The sequence below is a fragment of the Telopea speciosissima genome, chromosome 1, assembly GCF_018873765.1.
Source record: "Telopea speciosissima isolate NSW1024214 ecotype Mountain lineage chromosome 1, Tspe_v1, whole genome shotgun sequence".
Lineage (NCBI taxonomy): Eukaryota > Viridiplantae > Streptophyta > Magnoliopsida > Proteales > Proteaceae > Telopea > Telopea speciosissima.
The window spans coordinates 8,978,542-8,998,102 of NC_057916.1; the positions used below are offsets into that span (position 1 = coordinate 8,978,542).

The 19,561-nt window shown below is 35.8% G+C and overlaps 1 protein-coding gene across 2 annotated transcripts; it reads right to left on the reverse strand.

Annotated features, from left to right (window-relative positions):
• Positions 1–8,050: 8,050 nt before the first annotated feature.
• Positions 8,051–14,148, reverse strand: LOC122671746 (ACT domain-containing protein ACR3). 2 transcript variants are annotated; one of them, XM_043869160.1, is made up of 8 exons: positions 13,997–14,148; positions 13,859–13,904; positions 12,082–12,196; positions 11,921–11,988; positions 10,170–10,793; positions 9,761–9,910; positions 9,625–9,694; positions 9,320–9,588 (listed from the first exon to the last, which is right to left on the reverse strand). In XM_043869160.1, exons 1-7 carry the CDS (start codon positions 14,065–14,067, stop codon positions 9,638–9,640), a joined length of 1,131 nt encoding a protein of 376 aa, XP_043725095.1. In that variant the 5' UTR covers positions 14,068–14,148; the 3' UTR covers positions 9,320–9,588; positions 9,625–9,637. The 2 variants fall into 2 exon arrangements, with proteins under 2 accessions (XP_043725086.1, XP_043725095.1); XM_043869151.1 differs by lacking the exons at positions 9,320–9,588; positions 9,625–9,694 and adding an exon at positions 8,051–8,560 and having other exon boundaries at positions 9,806–9,910.
• Between the last annotated feature and the right edge of the window lie 5,413 nt (positions 14,149–19,561).

The window sequence follows — 19,561 nt, forward strand, 5'->3', positions numbered from 1 at the left end:
TGCTTTGAAATGTTTAGTTCTTATTTGGTTGGAAGTAAAATTAAATCATGAATAAAATGACAATTTTTCTAACCATTTCAAAAATGATTGTCTTATTAATTAAGAAACATATTAAATATAATAATTCTTCATAAAAAAAATTTTAAATATAATAATTGAATTTTATTGCACTTAATAACCAAATTACCTAGATCTGAATAGGAAACTAAACTTGGTTAAGAATTCAAAATAAAGATTTTAATCACCATAGTCATTCGATTTAAATTACAAAAAAAAATACAGTTCTAATCCATTTCCTCTCTGTATTCAAGGGACGTTTTGAGAACCTTCTAAACAAACAAAATTATGTAAGGAAGCACCATTAGAAAAAGATCTTTCCCCAAGTTGAACAGGTCAAAAGTATTTTTGGCCATTACTTTAAGGGGAAAGTTTTCATATATGGTCGTCGTGTATGTGAGAGGGTAGGAATTCCAAAGCATTAATTAATGGTTGGGGGTTTATGATTTTTTTAATTTTTTGTGAGAGGGGACACGACCCTACATACATACACGGCCATGTATGAAAACATTCCCCTTACTTTAAAAAAGAGTTGGAAACACTAGTCTTTTAAAAAATAACATGCAATCAAATAATTGTCCCTTAATCGATAAAATATATTTAAAAAAATAAAGGGGTCTTGCTCTGCATAACTAAGGTTTACAATTTAGAATTAAAATTAAAAAAAATGGCTGTTTAGAAGTGAATTAAATCGAGCTGAAAAAAATTTGTTTGGTTTTAATTTTGGAAAGTGAATTTCATTCAATTTGGTTTGATTTTGGTTTTAGACTAGACATTATCAGTTTGAACTCAATTGAACTGAATCAAACTGTAATCCGTATAAACAGAATCCAAACCAAACATAGACCATGCAATCATGTGGCTTTATTGAGTTGATCAAACCAAATCGAATAAGTGTAACATGTGTAAACCAGATCCAAATCAAACCTAAACCATATTAAACCTCCAACCATCCATGTATCCATGTTGAATTATGTGACATTATCTACTATGATTCTCTTTCTTGAGTTGTGTAAAAGGAACCTAAAAGTGCCGCTCCCTAGTGGACTACAATTGAGAAGTCACCAATTCATCTGTGGTTCCAAAAACTGATCTTGGATCCATTGCCTACAATCCATCGTTCTTTGTGAAACCAAATAATTCATCTGTGGTTCCAAATGAAACCAAATAAAAAAAATCAAAACCAATTTGATTTGGTTTTAAATTCAATTTTTACGTATTATATCCTGATTCCAATCGGAATCGAACTAAAATTGAAACTCAATTGCCACCCTTATATATTACCACGATTGATTACATTCTTACTATTTTTTTATTTATTTTTTGGTAAGGATTACATTCTTATTATGACTACATTGAATGATTACATTGTTATTATGACTACATTGAATTTGCCCTCCTTCGTATTGTTATTATATCAAATAATGTCATTATCTTTTATCTTATGTGGTCCACATCAGAAGACAACTCTTTATAACTATGCTTGATTACATATAAATTATCCTTAAAACTTTTCTTAGGTATACAAATCTATAATGTAATAAATCTTATCTCATTGCACTGCTGTCGTAATTTTTATGGATTATTGTGATGTAACCATCATATTGTGAATCCAATAAAATAAACTATTAAAAATAAAAAAATTTGCCATTAAAATAATTTACCTAGGTTGAGTAAGCATCTAACATGGGTCCCATTTGTAATTAAATACATCTAATAAGATAAGATTCTCCTAAGGATGATTTGTGCTCTAGGGTAGGATTGTACGTGAAGTTGGCAAAATTGAAGACAAAGAGGTGGATTTCCTAATCTCTTACCCTCTAGCCTCGGGCAGGGGTAGGGCGATCATTTTTTCGTCTTATTGTGTTTGGGGCGCACACGACAGTAGGGACAGCTCGGCAATAGATGACCCCGACGCAATTGTACGTCATATGGATTATGACAATGTAGATGACCTAAGGTTTCTAAAAAAGCTACTAAAACCACTAGTTTTGAATCTTTAGCGACAATTGTTGATACAATAGATTGGAACTCAATGTGAGGATTGCATATGCTATATTGCAATGAAAATAATATTAATTAGGAAGAGGGTTTGCTACACGGATGCTGTGCAGTTTTATATATTGGAAGAGGGGTATTATGGGAAAATATTAAAAATAAGGGGTATAAGAGACATTTTACAAGGGATGTACTACAGTGATTTGAGTCTTATGAGGGGTGCCAGCATGCAATTTTCAAATTAAGCTAGTGTTGTGCAAATCTTTTACTCTATCAATATATAATGATTTAATGATGTTTATATGAATATGAAAAGTGGAAACTCCAAATTAAGTGATGGTGGTCCATGGTTCAAGTAAGCGTAATTGGTTATGGTATATTACTAGGCTAGTTAGATTTTGATTTGATTTGTTTTTTTTAATTGGTCTGTAATCGAGTTACAATTAGGTTCCATCTGATTTTATTTGTATACATAAGAAAATAAATGGAAATATTTTTTTTTCCTTTTTTTGGGAGGGAGGGGGGGGGGTTCGGTTTCTTATTGGGTTATTATCGCTCTGGTCTCGATTTTTGCCTGCTTTTCAGTTTTGGTCGATTCGGTTTCTATCGTTTCATAAAACCCAACCCTAAACCAATATGATAAGGAATTGTTTCGATTCGGTCCAAGCTAAACTGGTCAACTTCAGTTGGTCCGACCAGTTCGAACTGAACTTTGACACCCTTAGAATCAATAATGGAATCGGGCCCCATGGATTCCAGATAGAATGGTCCGAAATCGCCTGGAACAAGTCGGAATTGGCAAAAATTGACATGAACCCAGAAAATCAAATATGAGTTGATCAATTTGTATTGGCTAGAATCGTAATCGAAATCGTTGATCCAATTCCAATTCCTTGAACCATCATGGTTAGGTCCGTAGCCGTGGCTGTCGAGCTTTCGTCTATTCCTACTAAAATCCACCATTTACCATAAATGGACAATTTTGGGCAGCGGCCAACTAGGCGTATCTACCGTTATGATCTTTTCCATAAAAAAAATCCTACCGTTATGATCTCTACTTTCATTTTGTTGTCTCTTTTACGTATTTGAGATAATTTGCTATGATGCCGTACCATCAAGGGATCAAGCCCTCACAACCCAAAAGGGTAAGCTCTGGGAAAGTAATGGTCTCTGTCTAATTGAGTTATTTATTTATTTTTTTTTTCCAATTAAATTGATAAAGTATTCGAACATTTATGCCCAGATCTGGGTTAATTATCTATCTTTTCACCCTAAAAAACAAAAAAGGTTAATTATTTATCTTCCAACAAAAAAAGAGGGGTTAATTATCTATCTTCGCCTTAATTATTTAATACTAATGTTTTATGATGTTCTATCAAAAAAATATATATATATATATTGTTTCATGGTGCGATATGCCCATGCTCACCAAAAGGTCTCGGGTTTGAGCCTCCTAACCCCCACCTTCCCTCCTAGTGTGACCTATGCTAGCACTCCCTTAAGTTTATTTCTCTCCTCCCCAAATAAAAAGACACATCTACCCCTTAATTTTGAGGAGGAGAGAGATAGACACATGGAATTATTGAGCACCATAACAATGTACCCAACCTTTTCCCTTAGAAAAAAATGCAAGTGTTTTTTTAATGAAAAAATAGAGCATGTTATATTATATTTTTGGGAAGTAGTTTTCTAGTCGGGAGTGTGGCCTACGCCAGCACTCTCATGAGTCTATCTCTCTCCTCAAAACAAAGAGGCAGAGGTGTCTTTTCATATGGAGAGGAGAGAGATGGACTCATGGGAGTGCGGGCATAGGCCACACATTCGGACAGAGTTCTTTTTCTCTATATTTTTTTACTTTACCTCAGCCAGGGGTTGTGTGTGTGGTAATAGCCTATAACAATTATGGAAGGAAGTGGTTTTTTGGACAACAAAAAACTTGTAAGACTGAAAATCTAATACAGGATGAGTCATATTTTTATAATCGATACCAGATTTGATGTAAACAAAAATCTAATACATTTCGTATTCAAACAATAAACCAATCAAATCAGCCTTTTATATAATGAATTTATCAGTTGGTTAGAAAATGTTTATTACACGCAAAGTGCAATTTTTTTTATTATTTTTATAAATTTAGTTTTCCTACATGGATGTTAAGGAAAGGATCTCCTAAAATGACACCTAAACTACTATGCGATTGACATGTAAGGTAAGGTTGAATTTTATAAACAATAAACCCGAAGTTCCCTACCTCAGAACAATCCAAAACTTCCAAGTGGAAAAACTTTTTGTCATTATCATTTTGGGAAGTAGTTTTCTGTGCCAGCACTCCCATGTGTCTATCTTTCTCCTCCTAAAAGTAGAGGTGTCTTTTCATATGAGGAGGAGAGAGATAGACTCATGGGAGTGCTGACATTGGCCATACTTCAGGATAGAGAATTTTCACCCTATCATTTTTTATATTATTGTTATTATTAATATTATAACTTCGCTTATTTGTTAATGCGGAGAAATTAAAATCCATGTAAATAATAGAAAAAATCATGTCACATCAATTGGCCTTTTCCATTCTTAACAAGAAATTTTAAATGTTAGTATGAGAAAGTCTTCACGATAATTATAAGATTTCTTATTATTGTTATATTGTTTCAAATGAACCCACAACAACAAACAAATGTGCCATTTTCTTTTGAATTAAAATATCTTTTACTCGTATGGTGAAGTGACCATGTGTTTGAGATTGTTATGTCATCATTATCTCTTATCCCCTATTATAGAGGTTGAAATTATTTTTTATTGAGTTTAAAAAATTTTATTGAATTGGGCTGTTGGTTCAAAATGGATCGATTTTATATAAAAATTAGGGTTTAAGGGGTTTTTACTGATTTCCACTGATTCTAACAATTCTGATTTAAATCGGACTGTAACCAGCTAGAATATATCTGAATCACAATTGCTGTTTTTTAAACCCTATTTCTAATGCCAATCCAATGGTACCATGGATGGAGAAAAACTTGGTCCATTTTTCTTTTGGTAGGGGTGTGGAGTGGGTTCCACCATGTGTTTCTCTTAACGTCATTCAATCACACCTTTTGTAATTGCCATGTGGAAAGTCTCAATGCACGTGAAAGCCAAAAAGTAAAATTATAAATCTATCGACACGCAATAGCACACGACTGAGTGGTGTTCTTTTTTCCCAAAAGTAAAATTACAAATCTATCGACACCTTAGGGGTGCCAACCCTAGAAATAACCTGTCTCATTCTTTCCAAGATCAGTCGATATATTTGAACATCACTGATCACATTGAAGTAGGCATATTTCAAATTTTGAACCCTACACACCAAGAAATGGAAAGGAACACACCAAATCCAGTTAGAACAAGCACATTACACACAAAACTAGCAAAACAAAACCCAAAATATATATATATTCACCAGTTCAGATAATCCCAGTTAATGACCAATCTAATCAGTCTAAAAACACATTAGCTATATCCAGATAAGAGCAAGATAGGATCGTTCCTCCTAAGAAGCAAAAAAAGGCAAGGAGCATGCATGCATACACAAGCAAAACTGAATTAAAAGCCATCATAAACGACTTGATCTCACAAGTGACGTCTCAGAAATGACTTCAAGATCCAAGATGATGATTAACCATTAGATCAGATCACTACTGGGATAAATAAGTTTCAATAACTGTTTATCATTTTAGAATTATTGACATTGAATAATCAATCTTTTCTTTGAATCAGATCACTGTTACCATTAAGGAAAATTAAAAACTTAGGGCCTTCCATGGAGGGATGACACTGATCTCTGCGGCCTGGTCAATATATTGATTTCTTGATTGTTGGGTCACACGTTTTATTCACCCTCTTTTGATAATATTAAATGTTTAACTGTGTTGAGGGGTTTGCGATGTCTTTGCATAAGTGGGCTAATTTTGAAGGATCGTCAAGGCCCTACATGATAACGTACAGTTTATTTTTCAAATTTTCTATTTTTATTTTTATGAAAAAAAAAAAAAAAAAAACAAATTTGTTTGTTATTGCGAATTCTTTTTTTTTTCTTTCTGTGTTGCCGGGGATGAATCAATTACAAAAATTTGCAATGAAATAGAGAAATATAAGCTTTAATTTAGAACTTCATTATTCCAGAAACAAAAGGGAGAAATTAGGGGGGGGGGAGTTGCTCCTTAATGAGAACATGGTTAATTGGATGGGCAAAATAGTAATTTTACATTCAAACTAAAACATCACCTCTAATGACAAAGTAGTAAATTCTTGTGTTCAATTGTGTGATTATTTGTTTACCAATTTTTTTTTTCTTCTACTTGTTTGTTTGTAATTTCCAGTATTTTCTGCACTGTTTTAGACTCTCCTTTTCTAGAAGCTGATCAATCTTCTTTTTGTTTCATATGTTTGCAACTCTGAAGGTGTGAATCGAGAGACTTGAACCCAAGACCTCCTGCTAGCAATGGGTAATGCCCTAGAGAGAAAGTGAATTTTTTTGAGTGTGTATTATATGCCAATTTACTATGGCCTTGAGTCCTTGACTAGACTTGCCCGCAGCTTTAGGTGAATGAAATCCAAAATGAAACACAAAAAGCTTAATTATAAAACTAGACCAAGAGAATCATCCCCCTTTTAAAATGAAGAAGAAGAAAAAATTAGACTAAGTGGAAGGCTTGATTTTCGATGTCCCACACTCCCACTCATGTATAATGTTGTTCAATAATCTCTTTAGCTCATCATGCCAGGAAATAGATCCTCATACGCTGCAAGTCGCACAGATGGAATCTACTTGAGTGGATTCCATCTGTGCAGCTTGCAGCATACGAGAACTTGATCCATGCTTTGAGAGGGGGCAATGCCGGCTCAGGAGGCAGTAGGGAAGATTTAGAAGAGAAAAAAAAAAATTATTGGATTTTTTGTTTACATTGTGTATTATATGCTAATTTACTATGCCCATGATTAGGATGGAAGAGAGGGAAAAAAAAAAAAAAACATAAAAGTAATGTGAGAGGGCGCTGGCTATACTAGCTGCGTGGAAAAACATTTTCCCTTAAAACCCAATTACCCAATTCTCTATCCAAAAATAAATAAAAAAAATTCCCCAATTCCACATAGGCCACCCCTTAGGGATGACTTGACCACCAAATTGAATAGCAAACACTCTCTAAGATGATGGAAACATAAAAGGCCAGAAAGAAAATGCTAATCAACGACACTTGTAGACTCTCTAATAAAATAGTTTCAGGAACGGTATTGCCCAATAGCAAATCAAAGCAATAGAGAGAATTACAATATAAGGATGGAGAGCTGTTGCTGTCTATGCTTCTCATCATCAATCATCATTATAAACTATAATAAAAACACATTCATTACTTTGGTAGCTAACTTTCTTATTTATTGAAGACTTCCTTAAGTCCACATACTTTCCCAACTAATTAAACGTTAGCTCTGAAGATGAATAGTACCCCCCCATCTCTATTATTATAGTATTGGGATTAGTTAAGTGTCTAACCTTAGGTGGTGCTGTTACTCAAATACCTATGACCCATTCAAGTCAATCTCCTCCTACTGCATAAAACCTGGGAAGACTTGGTCTTAAAACTTCGTAAATAATGCAATGAATTGTCCGATATAATAATAATAATAATAATAAAATTCAAAACATGTTTTTCTTCATTAATAAATAAATAAATTAATTAATTACATTAAAAACATTAGGGTTTAATTTAGTGAATAAATTTATCCAAATAATGAAGTAAAGCAGTCAAATTTTTATTTTTTTTTGGGTAGATTCAAGTTAAATCTGAATGAAGAGGATCGAACGAACTTCCGAAGACTGATTCAATCGTAGTGTGGAGAATTTCGGGAGTCAGATTAGTTCAGTTCTCCAATGGTCAGGTCATGTGAATGTTGGTGATTTAAGTTAAGCACAAGTGCCTAATCAAACCTCCTTATCTCTGTTTCTGTTCTCAACCTATGCAAACACTACTTGTGCATTTGTATCTGTTTCAATCCACCAAAACAGCACATAATTAATCAAGTATTTTTATCTTACATTTAAACTATATAAACAGAGCCTTTTGGCTGTTTCCACATTCTTTTCTGAATACCTTTACTGTACTGTACTGTACATTCTTAGGGGTTTGTGTGAGTGAAGCAATATGTTTCAAGCCAAGAATCTCTCAAACAAATTCCCAAAGAAGAAGCCTGTCTTGCCCCATCCACTGGACTGATCAGGTGCCTCAACACTGCCTGGAACTTTCTTCACACTGAGCATCATAGTGTGTCCAATTTGTTTACGGAGTGCCTCAATAGTTTTCATTTCTACGGGATTCCCAGAAGCATCCCTTACATAGAAGACATCCATGGCTTTCTCACCAACTGTTGTAACACCTGCTCTTGTAACAGTCAACCCATTCTCACGAAAAATCCTAGTTACTTCAGATAGCAACCCTACTCTATCCCTTGCACAAATCTCAAAGCTCAGACCCTGCAATACATTCAACAAAAAGCTTATACCCCATATTTCAAATAGATTGTCCAAGGTTGAGTGTATGTTACAATCCTATCCTCAGTCATGCACTATGAAAGTAGAAAAGTGATCACTGCAAGGCACAACTAAAAACTCAAGGATATTCTATTATACTCATAGCAAAACCCCCTTTTTTTTTCAATAGTCATAAGTCATAACTAGAACTTTTCGCTGTGAATAGAAAACGGACCACTTCACATAGATCATATTAGCAGCCATGAAGATGTTTAGGATTGGAAGAATTTGAGAAGAAAGTTACATCAACTTCACATAGTATAGGTGAATTATGAACCTGACAGAATCCCACCGTGGCGGGGGGGGGGGGGGGTGGGGAAGGAAGAAATCACACATTGCACAATTAGCATGCTAAGTAGGATGATAATCCTCAATTTTACTAGACTTCTAGCAGTCCTGATCCCAACCTGGCCTTGTGAATTCTAACCGAAGGGCAACTCTGTTATCGGCTATTCTACATACACAAGTTAATTTTGAAGGGAAGCAATTCCATTTTCAGATGAATTGAATAATCCAGTCTCACAACTAGGAGTAAAGAGTATGAGATGGTAAAACACTATTAAACTTCACAACTTGTGCACTTGTTAATTTTTGGATTAATACAACTCTGTAAGGAAGATGCATAGGCTTGTAAACTAGAACAAATGAAGCAAGTACAAAGCTAAGGAAAAAGTATGAGATTTCCATGAAGAAGAAATCATATGATAACTGATGAATATTTTGGAAGATTTCATCATTTAATATATTGTTTCTGGAGAGTATTGTATTCCACAGGGACCTTCAGCAAGAAGAAAAATGTCCCTTTATCAGTATGACCCAATCAGCAGCAATAGGTCACTTTCTCGATAAAAAGCTAGCCATAAGTACAACCAAAGAAAAACAAATGTTACTACAAAGAAAGCAAGTGGACAAGTGGACAACTGGACATGGTACCACCTAAACAGCAAGTAAACAGTATAACCACTAGGTCTTTTTTTTCTTCGGTAAACAGTATACCCACTAAGTCAAGCAGTGACTTTATTACATTAGACAACCTATGAACAGAACATGTACTGCAGGACAGTAACAGACAATGAACAAAACATCTTGAGACAACATAAAACAGAATGATGGAAAACAAGCCTTTACGCGACTATTAGAAGAAAAATAGAATAAAGGTTTTGAGTTCAGTTTGGAATTGTCCCTTACCTCACATACTCTCCTTCGAATTGCAGCTTCAAGACACTTGATAACCCTTTGCTTCTCTCCTTCAGTATCAAGTGTGCAACCATCCATATGACGTATATAATACTCCTATATATTAATTCCAACAAACTCGCAGTCAGTGACTCACACTAAAACTTATCAAATCAATAAATGTTTCCAACAGGTTACACCCCTTGGGTGGGCCGTAAGCTGAATTGCAGATCCTAGTCTATGGATTGCAAGTAAGAATTTGGATGCTCAAGAAAATTAATTGGACAAAGGGCATGCATGTTGATCTGAAAATGGTTATTGTTGTGTCAACATAGTTGTTCCTGGGACAATCATCAAGGCAAAACTTCATTTGTACCTGTAGTGCATAGGGGCCACTGGATGAGATGGAAGCATGAAAGACAACATATTGCATGTCCGTTAGTGTACAAACTATGTCAAACAACAATTTTGGCCGATCTTTGCATCGAACATTGACCACCGAATATCCCTTGTCCTCGCACCGTTCAACTGTGATACTTGGCCGGAATGCAGGAGCATAAGACTTATCTTCTGTCACCCCAGTATCTTCGTAGTCCCTTGCGGCGAACATCATCTGGTGGAGACGGCGGTCCACATGGGTGAAGCCCATGGAAAAACTGGTGCGAGCTGCTTTCCCATCATCATCACACCCTCGTAGGATGTTCTTGAGGTGCTCCTCCATTGCTGATAATCGGATTGGGTCCTCGACGGCATGACCTGTGGTGACGTCATTGACATAAAGAACAGATGCTACACGCATGTTATGGGTCCATACTTCAGCAGCAACCACATTACAATGAAGGTTGGTGAGTACAGCAGAGATCTCTGATAGGAGACCTGGGCGATCCCTGCCAATGAGCTCAATGGCTGTATGATCACCAATGGAATGTACACCCACTCTCTTCCCTGACCAAGCCTTCACCCCATCTGGTGCCACAATGTGACCCTTTGGTCCTAAAGCCTACACAAGCAAAAACATAGATATTTACTCCCTACTTCACCATACTCTAAATGAATTAGTACTCAAGGCAATCAACAAAAACAGTGAATCATATGCAGAAAGTCCAAATAATAGCTGACAAATTCAGAGTGGAGAATAATTCTTGGAATAAAATCCGGATTAATTTGATTATTTTCTAATTTAGGGTAAAAAAAAATTAGGTTGGGTTAAAAAAACACAGAAGTGGCAAATTGAGTTGGATTCTGATTAATTTGCAAATTAACCCTCTATGTTGCTAAAAATACAGGACAAAAAAAAGGGGTCCATTTTCTTAAATTTTTTCATTGAAATTCTGTAAAATATTTCAAATTTTTTAGGGCAAATATTATGTACCAAACTTAATTCACAAGTTATCCACAAGGACCAACTTTTATTTGCAAGTTGTTTGGGGAATCTCAAATGCTGAAAATAAAATTCCAAAATTTTGAAACTGATCCAAATTCGGTCCAAATTGTTACCACATTATTCAGCTTTTGCTAACTATGGCCCAGGTACAGTCCGACCAGGTCAGGTTAACAGAATTTCTGCTCAAAGGGTGGTAGGGCAGTTGGGTCTTTGATCCTTGAATCAACCAACTTACCCACATGGTCTTTCATACATTGAGATGGGCATTCATTCCCTCACCCAACTCAGCTGCACAAGTTTCATTGGATCTCCTTGAGGCCGTAGGCTTGCTTGCCTGAGAGCATTTGAGGCCTCACCATTGAAAAGGTTAAGTAAAATAACTCAAACAGAGCAAGGAAGGCCCTCATTTTCAGATTCCTGTGTGAAGGCCATTGCTATGGTATAAATTGTCCAAATGAGACCAGTACTGTCCGAAATGGATTCAATAATGATGTACACAGATTCAAGATTCAAAATGGTACATTTGGAATAGGCAACTGCATTTACCCTTACCATCTACATTCAGAAAACATTGGGCATTCATTACTGTTCATTTTTTATGAATTAAATGAGAAGGATATGTTTTGCATTTGTTAGTCATCGGCTCATATCTCTTTCTACAAGTACCAGCAAATAATTAACTGATTTAACCTATATTATTTATTTTCCTAGAAAATCGAAGAGTTAAGGAGAGAAATACTTGCCTTCTCTATGTGTTCAATGGTTCTAGGGTCTGTAACCTTGTTCCCTTGCTGGTCAGTAACGTGAAACACTGTTGATCCAAAAACAACTGATATACATTAGCTATTAGAGAGAGAGAGAGAGAGAGAGAGAGAGAGAGAGTGTGTGTTTCGTCGAGATTTACCGTCCATAAACCATCCGCCATCAGAAGAGATGTAAGCTTTGGAGATGATGAGATCAAGATCTGTTAGAACTTGGACCACTTCAAGCAGTATTCCTGTCTTATTCACACTGTCCACCTGCGAAACAATGTAGATCCCCTCCACATAAATATTCGGATTAAAAAAGTAGGAATATTAGTGCTTGGGATCTTTTGTGTTGCGAGCTTTATCCCAAGAAAGATTATTGGTCTACAAATTTAATAGGTGTGGTCAATGAATGGCTAATATAAGAGACGTTATTGGGATTCAGGGATTGGCACTAACTATGCGTTAGTAGCAGAAGTACTGGCTGTTCATAGAGCCATGCAAGTGGCCATTACTCTGGGATACCAAAAGTTCATTATAGAAAGCGATAACTGGCTCGTTGTCCACTTGCTAAATGATCCTACAGTTGCTCCTCCTTGGCGAATATCGGCTTTGGTGTCGGATTGTCTAATCTTAGCGTCTCAGTTCTTATTTATTTCAGTCAATCACACCCTCCGAGAGGGGAATGCGGTGGCAGACTGTCTAGCTAAATTAGGTAGTTCCTCTCAACAGGACTTCTTTTGGACTTCTACCCTCCTTGAATGTATTTACTTTTCTTTGTTCTTTGATGGTACTGGAACATTGTTCCAGCGATAAATAAAGTATGTTATCAAAAAGTCACGAGATTGGAGCAAAGATCAAAAAACAACCCTGGAATTGGCACTACCCCACCCAACCCCCCACCCAAAATAAATAAAAAACCATTGCAGATCGTCCGTGGCCTCGGGTATGACATCACTTTTATCGGCTAAGGTCCAATATGACATTTGAAAACACTCAAGGTGTTACCCAACCTCATTCCATAATAGGGACAAAATCAGCCACGCTCGGCCACGTATTTGAAAACTCCAGCCAGCCCAAGTATGGCCTCACCCCAATCTTGAACTGATTTTTTGGTTCGACCGTAGTCATACATGAAAGAGTTGACGGAATAAAATTAGCAACAGTTTTCCCAAAGAATCCATTTTTTTTCTTTTTAGTGAAATTCCCAAATAATTTATTGCAAGAAAGAGATAATGTACAACTTGGTGAAAAAAAAATCATTTGAGTAAAAAATTCCACTGAATTAAATTTGGTTTATGAGTCTAAGAAATTGTGAGAATTCTTGATTCCTCTTAATTTGAAGAACTAGTATTAATAATTTCTGATCTCTAATGGACTTCTCCCAATTAAAACTAAAGTTCCATTAAAGAGCATTTTCATGATGTACGAAGCCGTCATTTAAACATGAATATCTTCATTTAAGATAATATTTTTTATGCAAAAAGTCTACCTAAAATTGTTCCTTAGTTTATAGATATGAACACAAGGTAAAAAATTCTAACTTTTCCAAAGTGATATCAATCAACATAGGCCGAGATATCCCAACCCAATATCGAGAGGGATCGGGCCTCAACTGAGATTGGATTTTCAAAACCTAGCCAAACCTACCCCGATTGCATCCCTACTTATTAATTTAGTATCAAGTTAAGCTTTAATTCTAAATTTATCTATTCATACTCTCAAATTAGGTGTAAAAGGCTATACTGAGCATGATTAATAATAAAAATCATGCCTTGATGCTTTAATAAAAACAAATGAAAAATCCAAAAAAAAAAAAAAAAAAAAACCCAAGAAATATGATCGGACCAGAGATAGATCAATTAACGGCTACACGATCCTTAATGAAATTGAGGTAATTTGCATCATTAATGACTTAAATATAAGGGGATTTACCTTGACTAGTGTGCAATCCCTGCAAGTCGCATTGTCTATAGATACTCTGCATTATTAATTACGAAGGCATATAGTTATAGAAGTTGGAACAAGAACAATACAAAAAATACATGGATTTAAGATGAAAAGCTTTCTTACCTTGGAGGATTAAGGCGGAGGCTCAAGTTTTCGTACTCGGGATCGAAGTACGGCCAACAAACTCTATCCATCCAACCACACCTCTCTTTGTGCCTCTTGATTTTCCTTCTGCGAAGCTACTAACACACTCCTCTTTGAGTCCTTCCTGCGCCACATTAATGTTAATTATTGAGGTGTAGTATGCACTGGTGTAGATCCTTTTCCTTGAAGGCTTCAAAATTAATCTTAGACCATATATTCTTTTTTGTTAAGTAGGGTTCTAAATTATTCTTAGACCCACATATTCACTGGAATCTTATGGTGTTTCTTTTGGCTCAGAATTCAATGCGGACACTTAACAGCATTTAATATGTGAATCATTCTCATAAAAGCCACAGCAAATGAAATGAATACTGCCAGCTCAAATGGCCCCACTCCCTTCTTAGGAATGTCTGTCTTGTGTTGGGGTCCACCACTCAAATGAAAGATTTTTAAAAAATTTTATTTTGTTTTCTTAGGTCCTATAATTAACTATACAAAGTAAAATCTTGGTCTTCACAATAGAGGGATTAAGGATAAATGTTCCTCCACCCAAAGTACATTCATCTACCATTATTATAATGGGTAAATTACATGTTACGCTCTAGTTTTCAAACGAAATTCAAATCATCCCTTGAATTAGATCCCAATATGACAAATCAGTCACTATCGTTTGTTTTATGCTGTTAAGTGATGATGTCATTCAGTTAAATAAATTTAAATCCCTAAACTATCATTGACCAGTGTTTTATGCTATTAAATAATGATTTAATTCTAATGTTTTAGTAAAAAGGTAAAATAGTCTTTTCACACCAATAACTAATAACAGACTAACACCGTTACTGTAGAGGGGGATGGATGAGTATTTTTTAAAACCAGGGGGTGATTTGAGTTTTGTTTGAAAATTAGGGCGTGACATAATTTATCTTATTATTATTGTGTCCATTATTGTACATAGTCGATAATGCCTTCCTTACTATCCCCGATACTCCATCCCAAGACATCCAAACCCATAAGCACATGATTCTCCATTCACCATAGGGTGAAGAGAAACGGCCTCCTAATTTTAATCCAAAAAAAAGAAAAGAATGAGTTTTCCTCAAGCTACGATGAAAAAGGTATGCCTGGTGTTAGATAGGCATAAGAGACTTGCTAAGAACATTTTCGACTCCATACACATAGGGGGAATAATGACGACTATAGATTTATGGGATGAAGGCAAAACATTATCCAATTTCTATGATCTCCTGAAAACCTACACTCTACCGTCAAAACACTAACTAAATAGCAATTGTCTTTGTTAACGAGTAATGATAGAAACTATAAATTCCCCCTTTCTCTTAGAATTGGTAAAGAGAGAGTACCTTTAGTCCGTTTCGATAAAGGAAGCAGGAAGTTAGTAGCACTCGAATCAACGCTCCTAAGCCAATCTCTTAAAAGATGCTTATTACATGATGAACGCTATTACCTGCACCAGAAATGAAACTTTTAAATTTTTTTTTTTGGGCTAGAAACTTAGAAACTAGTACCACATAAAAGAAAAACAAGTTCGTACTTCAGCATGTGGATCCCAATACAACTGACCGCATAATATCATTATCACCGTAAATAAAAGAGGACAAAGAGTCACAAGACATATATACCACTTGTCATTTCAACCATGTGTTTTCTCTGTAGCTAAAACTTTCCATGGGCCCTCCCAAACACAAAAACCTTTTTAAATGAACCACCAGGGAAGGATTACTATTGGGCTGAGCGGCTGGGCGGCTGGGCGACTGGGCCTGATAGGTCTCAGTCCACTCACCCCCATACTCTTATTCGGTGTGGTCGCGTCAGAGAAGAATATCTGTGCAACTACTCTAGATTTGGGTATTGAATATAAGGAATCTTTCGCCTTTCGAGAAATCCGGAATTAAAAAGGAGAGGAGGAGAAGCAGTTAAAGTTCTAATCATTATTGCTAGCATATACTTTCAAAAGCCAATAAACAGTTATTATAACCAATGGCAACTCCAGCGTAGGAGAGGATTACCTACGCATCTCACGATAGTGCAGAGGAGAACACATGCAGATGTAGAGAGAACAAAGTTTGGAAGTTACTAAAAATAATTTCTAGTGTGATTTGATTGATTTGATTACTTGATTCTCAATTTCTTAGCAAAATAACCAAAAGTTTTTTTGTCTGATCACCCTTTATTCTCGAGTTTTCGTGACCATCTATTCTGAATCTGATGGCCCTCCCAACCTTTTTCCTCTGATTAGAGATGATTAAAAGTGAAAAGTGCACACACACCTATCTCGAATTCTTGATTTTTCACAATTCGAGTCTGGTTGGCAGAGATTTGCTCAGAGAGTGAGTCTTTGAATCGAAGCAAAATGGAGAGCAAATGAGTGATTTGATCTTTTGATCTGATCAAGTTGAGATGAGGTAATCGGCGAGGCAGAGTAGAAGCCTCAAAACTGGTTTTGAAATTTTTTGGGAACTGAGAGCATAAAATCAAGAAGATTTGGATTCATTACAAGGTCTGAAACATAGAAAAGAAGAGTTGATTTCGTACAGAAATACCAGAAATGTGAAAATTCAGCTGGAACAAACACAAAACATGAATTTTGAGGAATGACTGTTGGATTAAATGAAATCTGTTTCAGAAATTAGATGTAGTGATTTCGAAAATTTACTGACATTTCACTTGGATAACAAAACTGCGTGGGATAATTAGTCCTCAATGAAAACTAGATATATTCCAGAGAAGAATCTACAGAAAATAAGATCTGAAATTCTTGCGGAATGGTTACAAGACTCATTGAAAATATTAAGAATCTCAGAAACGCAAAATTGAAATTTCAAAAAGCATGAAGAACATAGAAATCTATGAACACGACGAAACACGAAACCGAGAAGAACAGAAACGACACCTCAAAACGGAGGGCGGGGGGGAAGACTTACCTTTTAAGGCTTTATCTTCCACCTCGATTTCTGTTCCCGAAATCTTCTCTCAATCACTAACGAAAGTTCTTACAGAAATCGCTTTGGAACCGGTTTTCATAATTCTGCTTTCGACGTTGGAAGGGCACTTGCAGAGAACATCTCTCAGAGGGGCACTTTGGGGGGATAAAAAATCTAAAATAACGATTAAAAAGAGGGGGCAAACACAGGTGATGACTAGCGAGCTCCATAAATAATTCTCGGCCGAAAAAAACAAGGAAACAAAATAAAATTAAGTTTAGGAGTGTTGATTGGTCCGTCCATGTCGGTTTTGGTCGGGTTTAATCGGTCACTAGTCACTACCAATGTTAGGCCATGCACCCTTACTACATTGTTTACTTAATCATGTTGAGGATTCAGGACGGGTATGTCTTGTATTCTATAATGGTACATATAAATAAGGGGTAAAATTGTAATTATATGGGGATTACGGTTTTGGGGTTTTTTATATATAGTTTCTGTGTGGAAAACTCTAACCATAAGCAAAGAAAGCATTTTGTGAGGTGGAGAGTACTGTAGAGAATTTTTCAAGAAATAGTGAATTTTTTTTTGATTCTCTTGAATGGATGTAGGCATTCGTACGTGTTGAACCATAATAAATATCTTGTGTTGTGTATAATTGTTTGCTTGAGTTTCTTCTTGTGGCTGCGCATTCGTCCCCACCAAATCAGCATCATAGGTTAGGTATAGACATATTTATATTATGGATCTATAATCAAAGTCAAGTTAATTGAGCTATAACTGATCATTAAATAGGCTAATTGAACTAAATAAACTATAAACAAACTCTAACATGTGATACATGAGTTGATCAAGCTCTAATCAAGCTTAAACGATCGATCATCGGTTGACTACTAGAATCGGTTGCTACAACCAGGCACTTAAACGGCCAAATAATATCGATTTAGATCCGATATTGAACTCTTTATTAACTAGTAGGTCCACTTTTGGGCTTTACTCGATCGATTTCAATCAAGCCTATCGGTGCGGACTAGTTTTTAACAGCATATGCACCTATGCCCAAACACCAAGGAAGGCGAAATGACTATACCTCCCGTACGCACTGTGATCAGCTCCCACGCTGCTAGGTAAATAACCATCTTTCATTGGTTTATTTATAATTTTTTTCTTGGTAATTGAGAATTTTACATATATATTTGATAGAAGAGGGGGATCGAACCGGGGAAGGGATAAGATACCAGCCAAGAAACTCAAACTCGAGACCTCTTGGTGAGCTTGAGCATGAAGCGTACCGCGGCTCAACAATTGAGCTAAACAATTGTTGATTTATTTGTAATTTTGTTACGGTTACGTAGGTATGACGCGGCGACCGGACGCCTAATTCTGTAAGCGTTTGTGCATGTCTGATTTCTCTCTGCTTCAGGCTTTGTCGTTTCTGTTGTTAAGAATGTGTATTGATCCCATATGGCCGGTCACACGGAAGATTGCCATTTCAAGAACTGTGCCTCCATTGGGAAGTGGGACCACAAGTGGGTCCCGTTGGGAAGTAAGTAGTTTAACCATCATTGAATGCATGTGGTCATGTGATGAAGATGATCATGATTTGAATAATTATCAAAATACCCCATGCTATGATTCATGATGACGTAATAATGAATAGGATGAATAGTGGTCTTTGGCTTGCACTATTGTCCTTATGGATTTTTTTTCTTTTGAATACACATTACCGTGCATTTATGATTAGGGAAAAAGAATTCTGTCTGGGAGTGTGGTCTATGCCAGTACTCTCATGAATTTATCTCTCTTTCCTATATGAAAAGATAGCTTTGCCCCCTTATTTTAAGGAGGAGAGAGATAGACATGTGAGTGCTGGTGTAGGCCATACTCCTGGACATAAAATTACTTCATGAATGATTATTATTGTCCTGCACAGGGTGGGGCAGTCATTTAACCTCCTTTGTGTCTGATTGTAGCAGTCATGTTGCCTTTTTTGAGTTTTTTTTTCAAATATTTTTTTATACTAATCTTATAAGAAGATGAATCACTTAAAAATAAAATTCTCACATAAAATATGGTAGAAACAAACCTAGTTTAAGAAAGATTAACATCAATTTTCTTGTGGGCTGGCTTGGATTGTAATTCTTGCTTCAATACTGGTAAAGGGTAAAAGGACCACTAAAGATTCCAAAGTAGTAGTTTATGGCATGGTTTTATAGCCTCAGCTGTTGATGTAGTTCTTTTCTAATATAAACCCTACATGAGAATCTTGTGAAAAGGTAATAATAGACAGGTCCTTCTCAGCCATTAAATTGGAAAAATTTCACATTAAAAGGGCAACAACTAGCCTAATGCAACTAAAGCATCAATTTGGAAAGAGGATAAGCTTCTTCAAGGGAATAATTTGGAATTTTTTTTTGTGCAGTATGGAACCATGCAAAATGCCAATTTCAGCAAAACTATATCTAAGAAATAGTGATTAAGATGAATTTAATTGGAGAATAATAAAAAAAAAAATTTCTAAAATGGAAGTGTCTTTCAATCTAAGATGTTTCTTATGCCTTCTCAACTAGAAAACAAATAAAAACTTACCTTGTGAGAATGC

Excerpts from the sequence above, each read along its gene's own strand:
- LOC122671746 (XM_043869151.1), bottom strand. The coding sequence starts at position 14,067 with ATGGATAGAGTTTGTTGGCCGTACTTCGATCCCGAGTACGAAAACTTG. Across the intron at positions 11,989-12,081 it reads TGGCGGATGGTTTATGGACG|TGTTTCACGTTACTGACCAG; the intron begins GTAAATCTCGAC and ends TTGGATCAACAG. Across the intron at positions 10,794-11,920 it reads CCATTGAACACATAGAGAAG|GCTTTAGGACCAAAGGGTCA; the intron begins GCAAGTATTTCT and ends TTGCTTGTGTAG.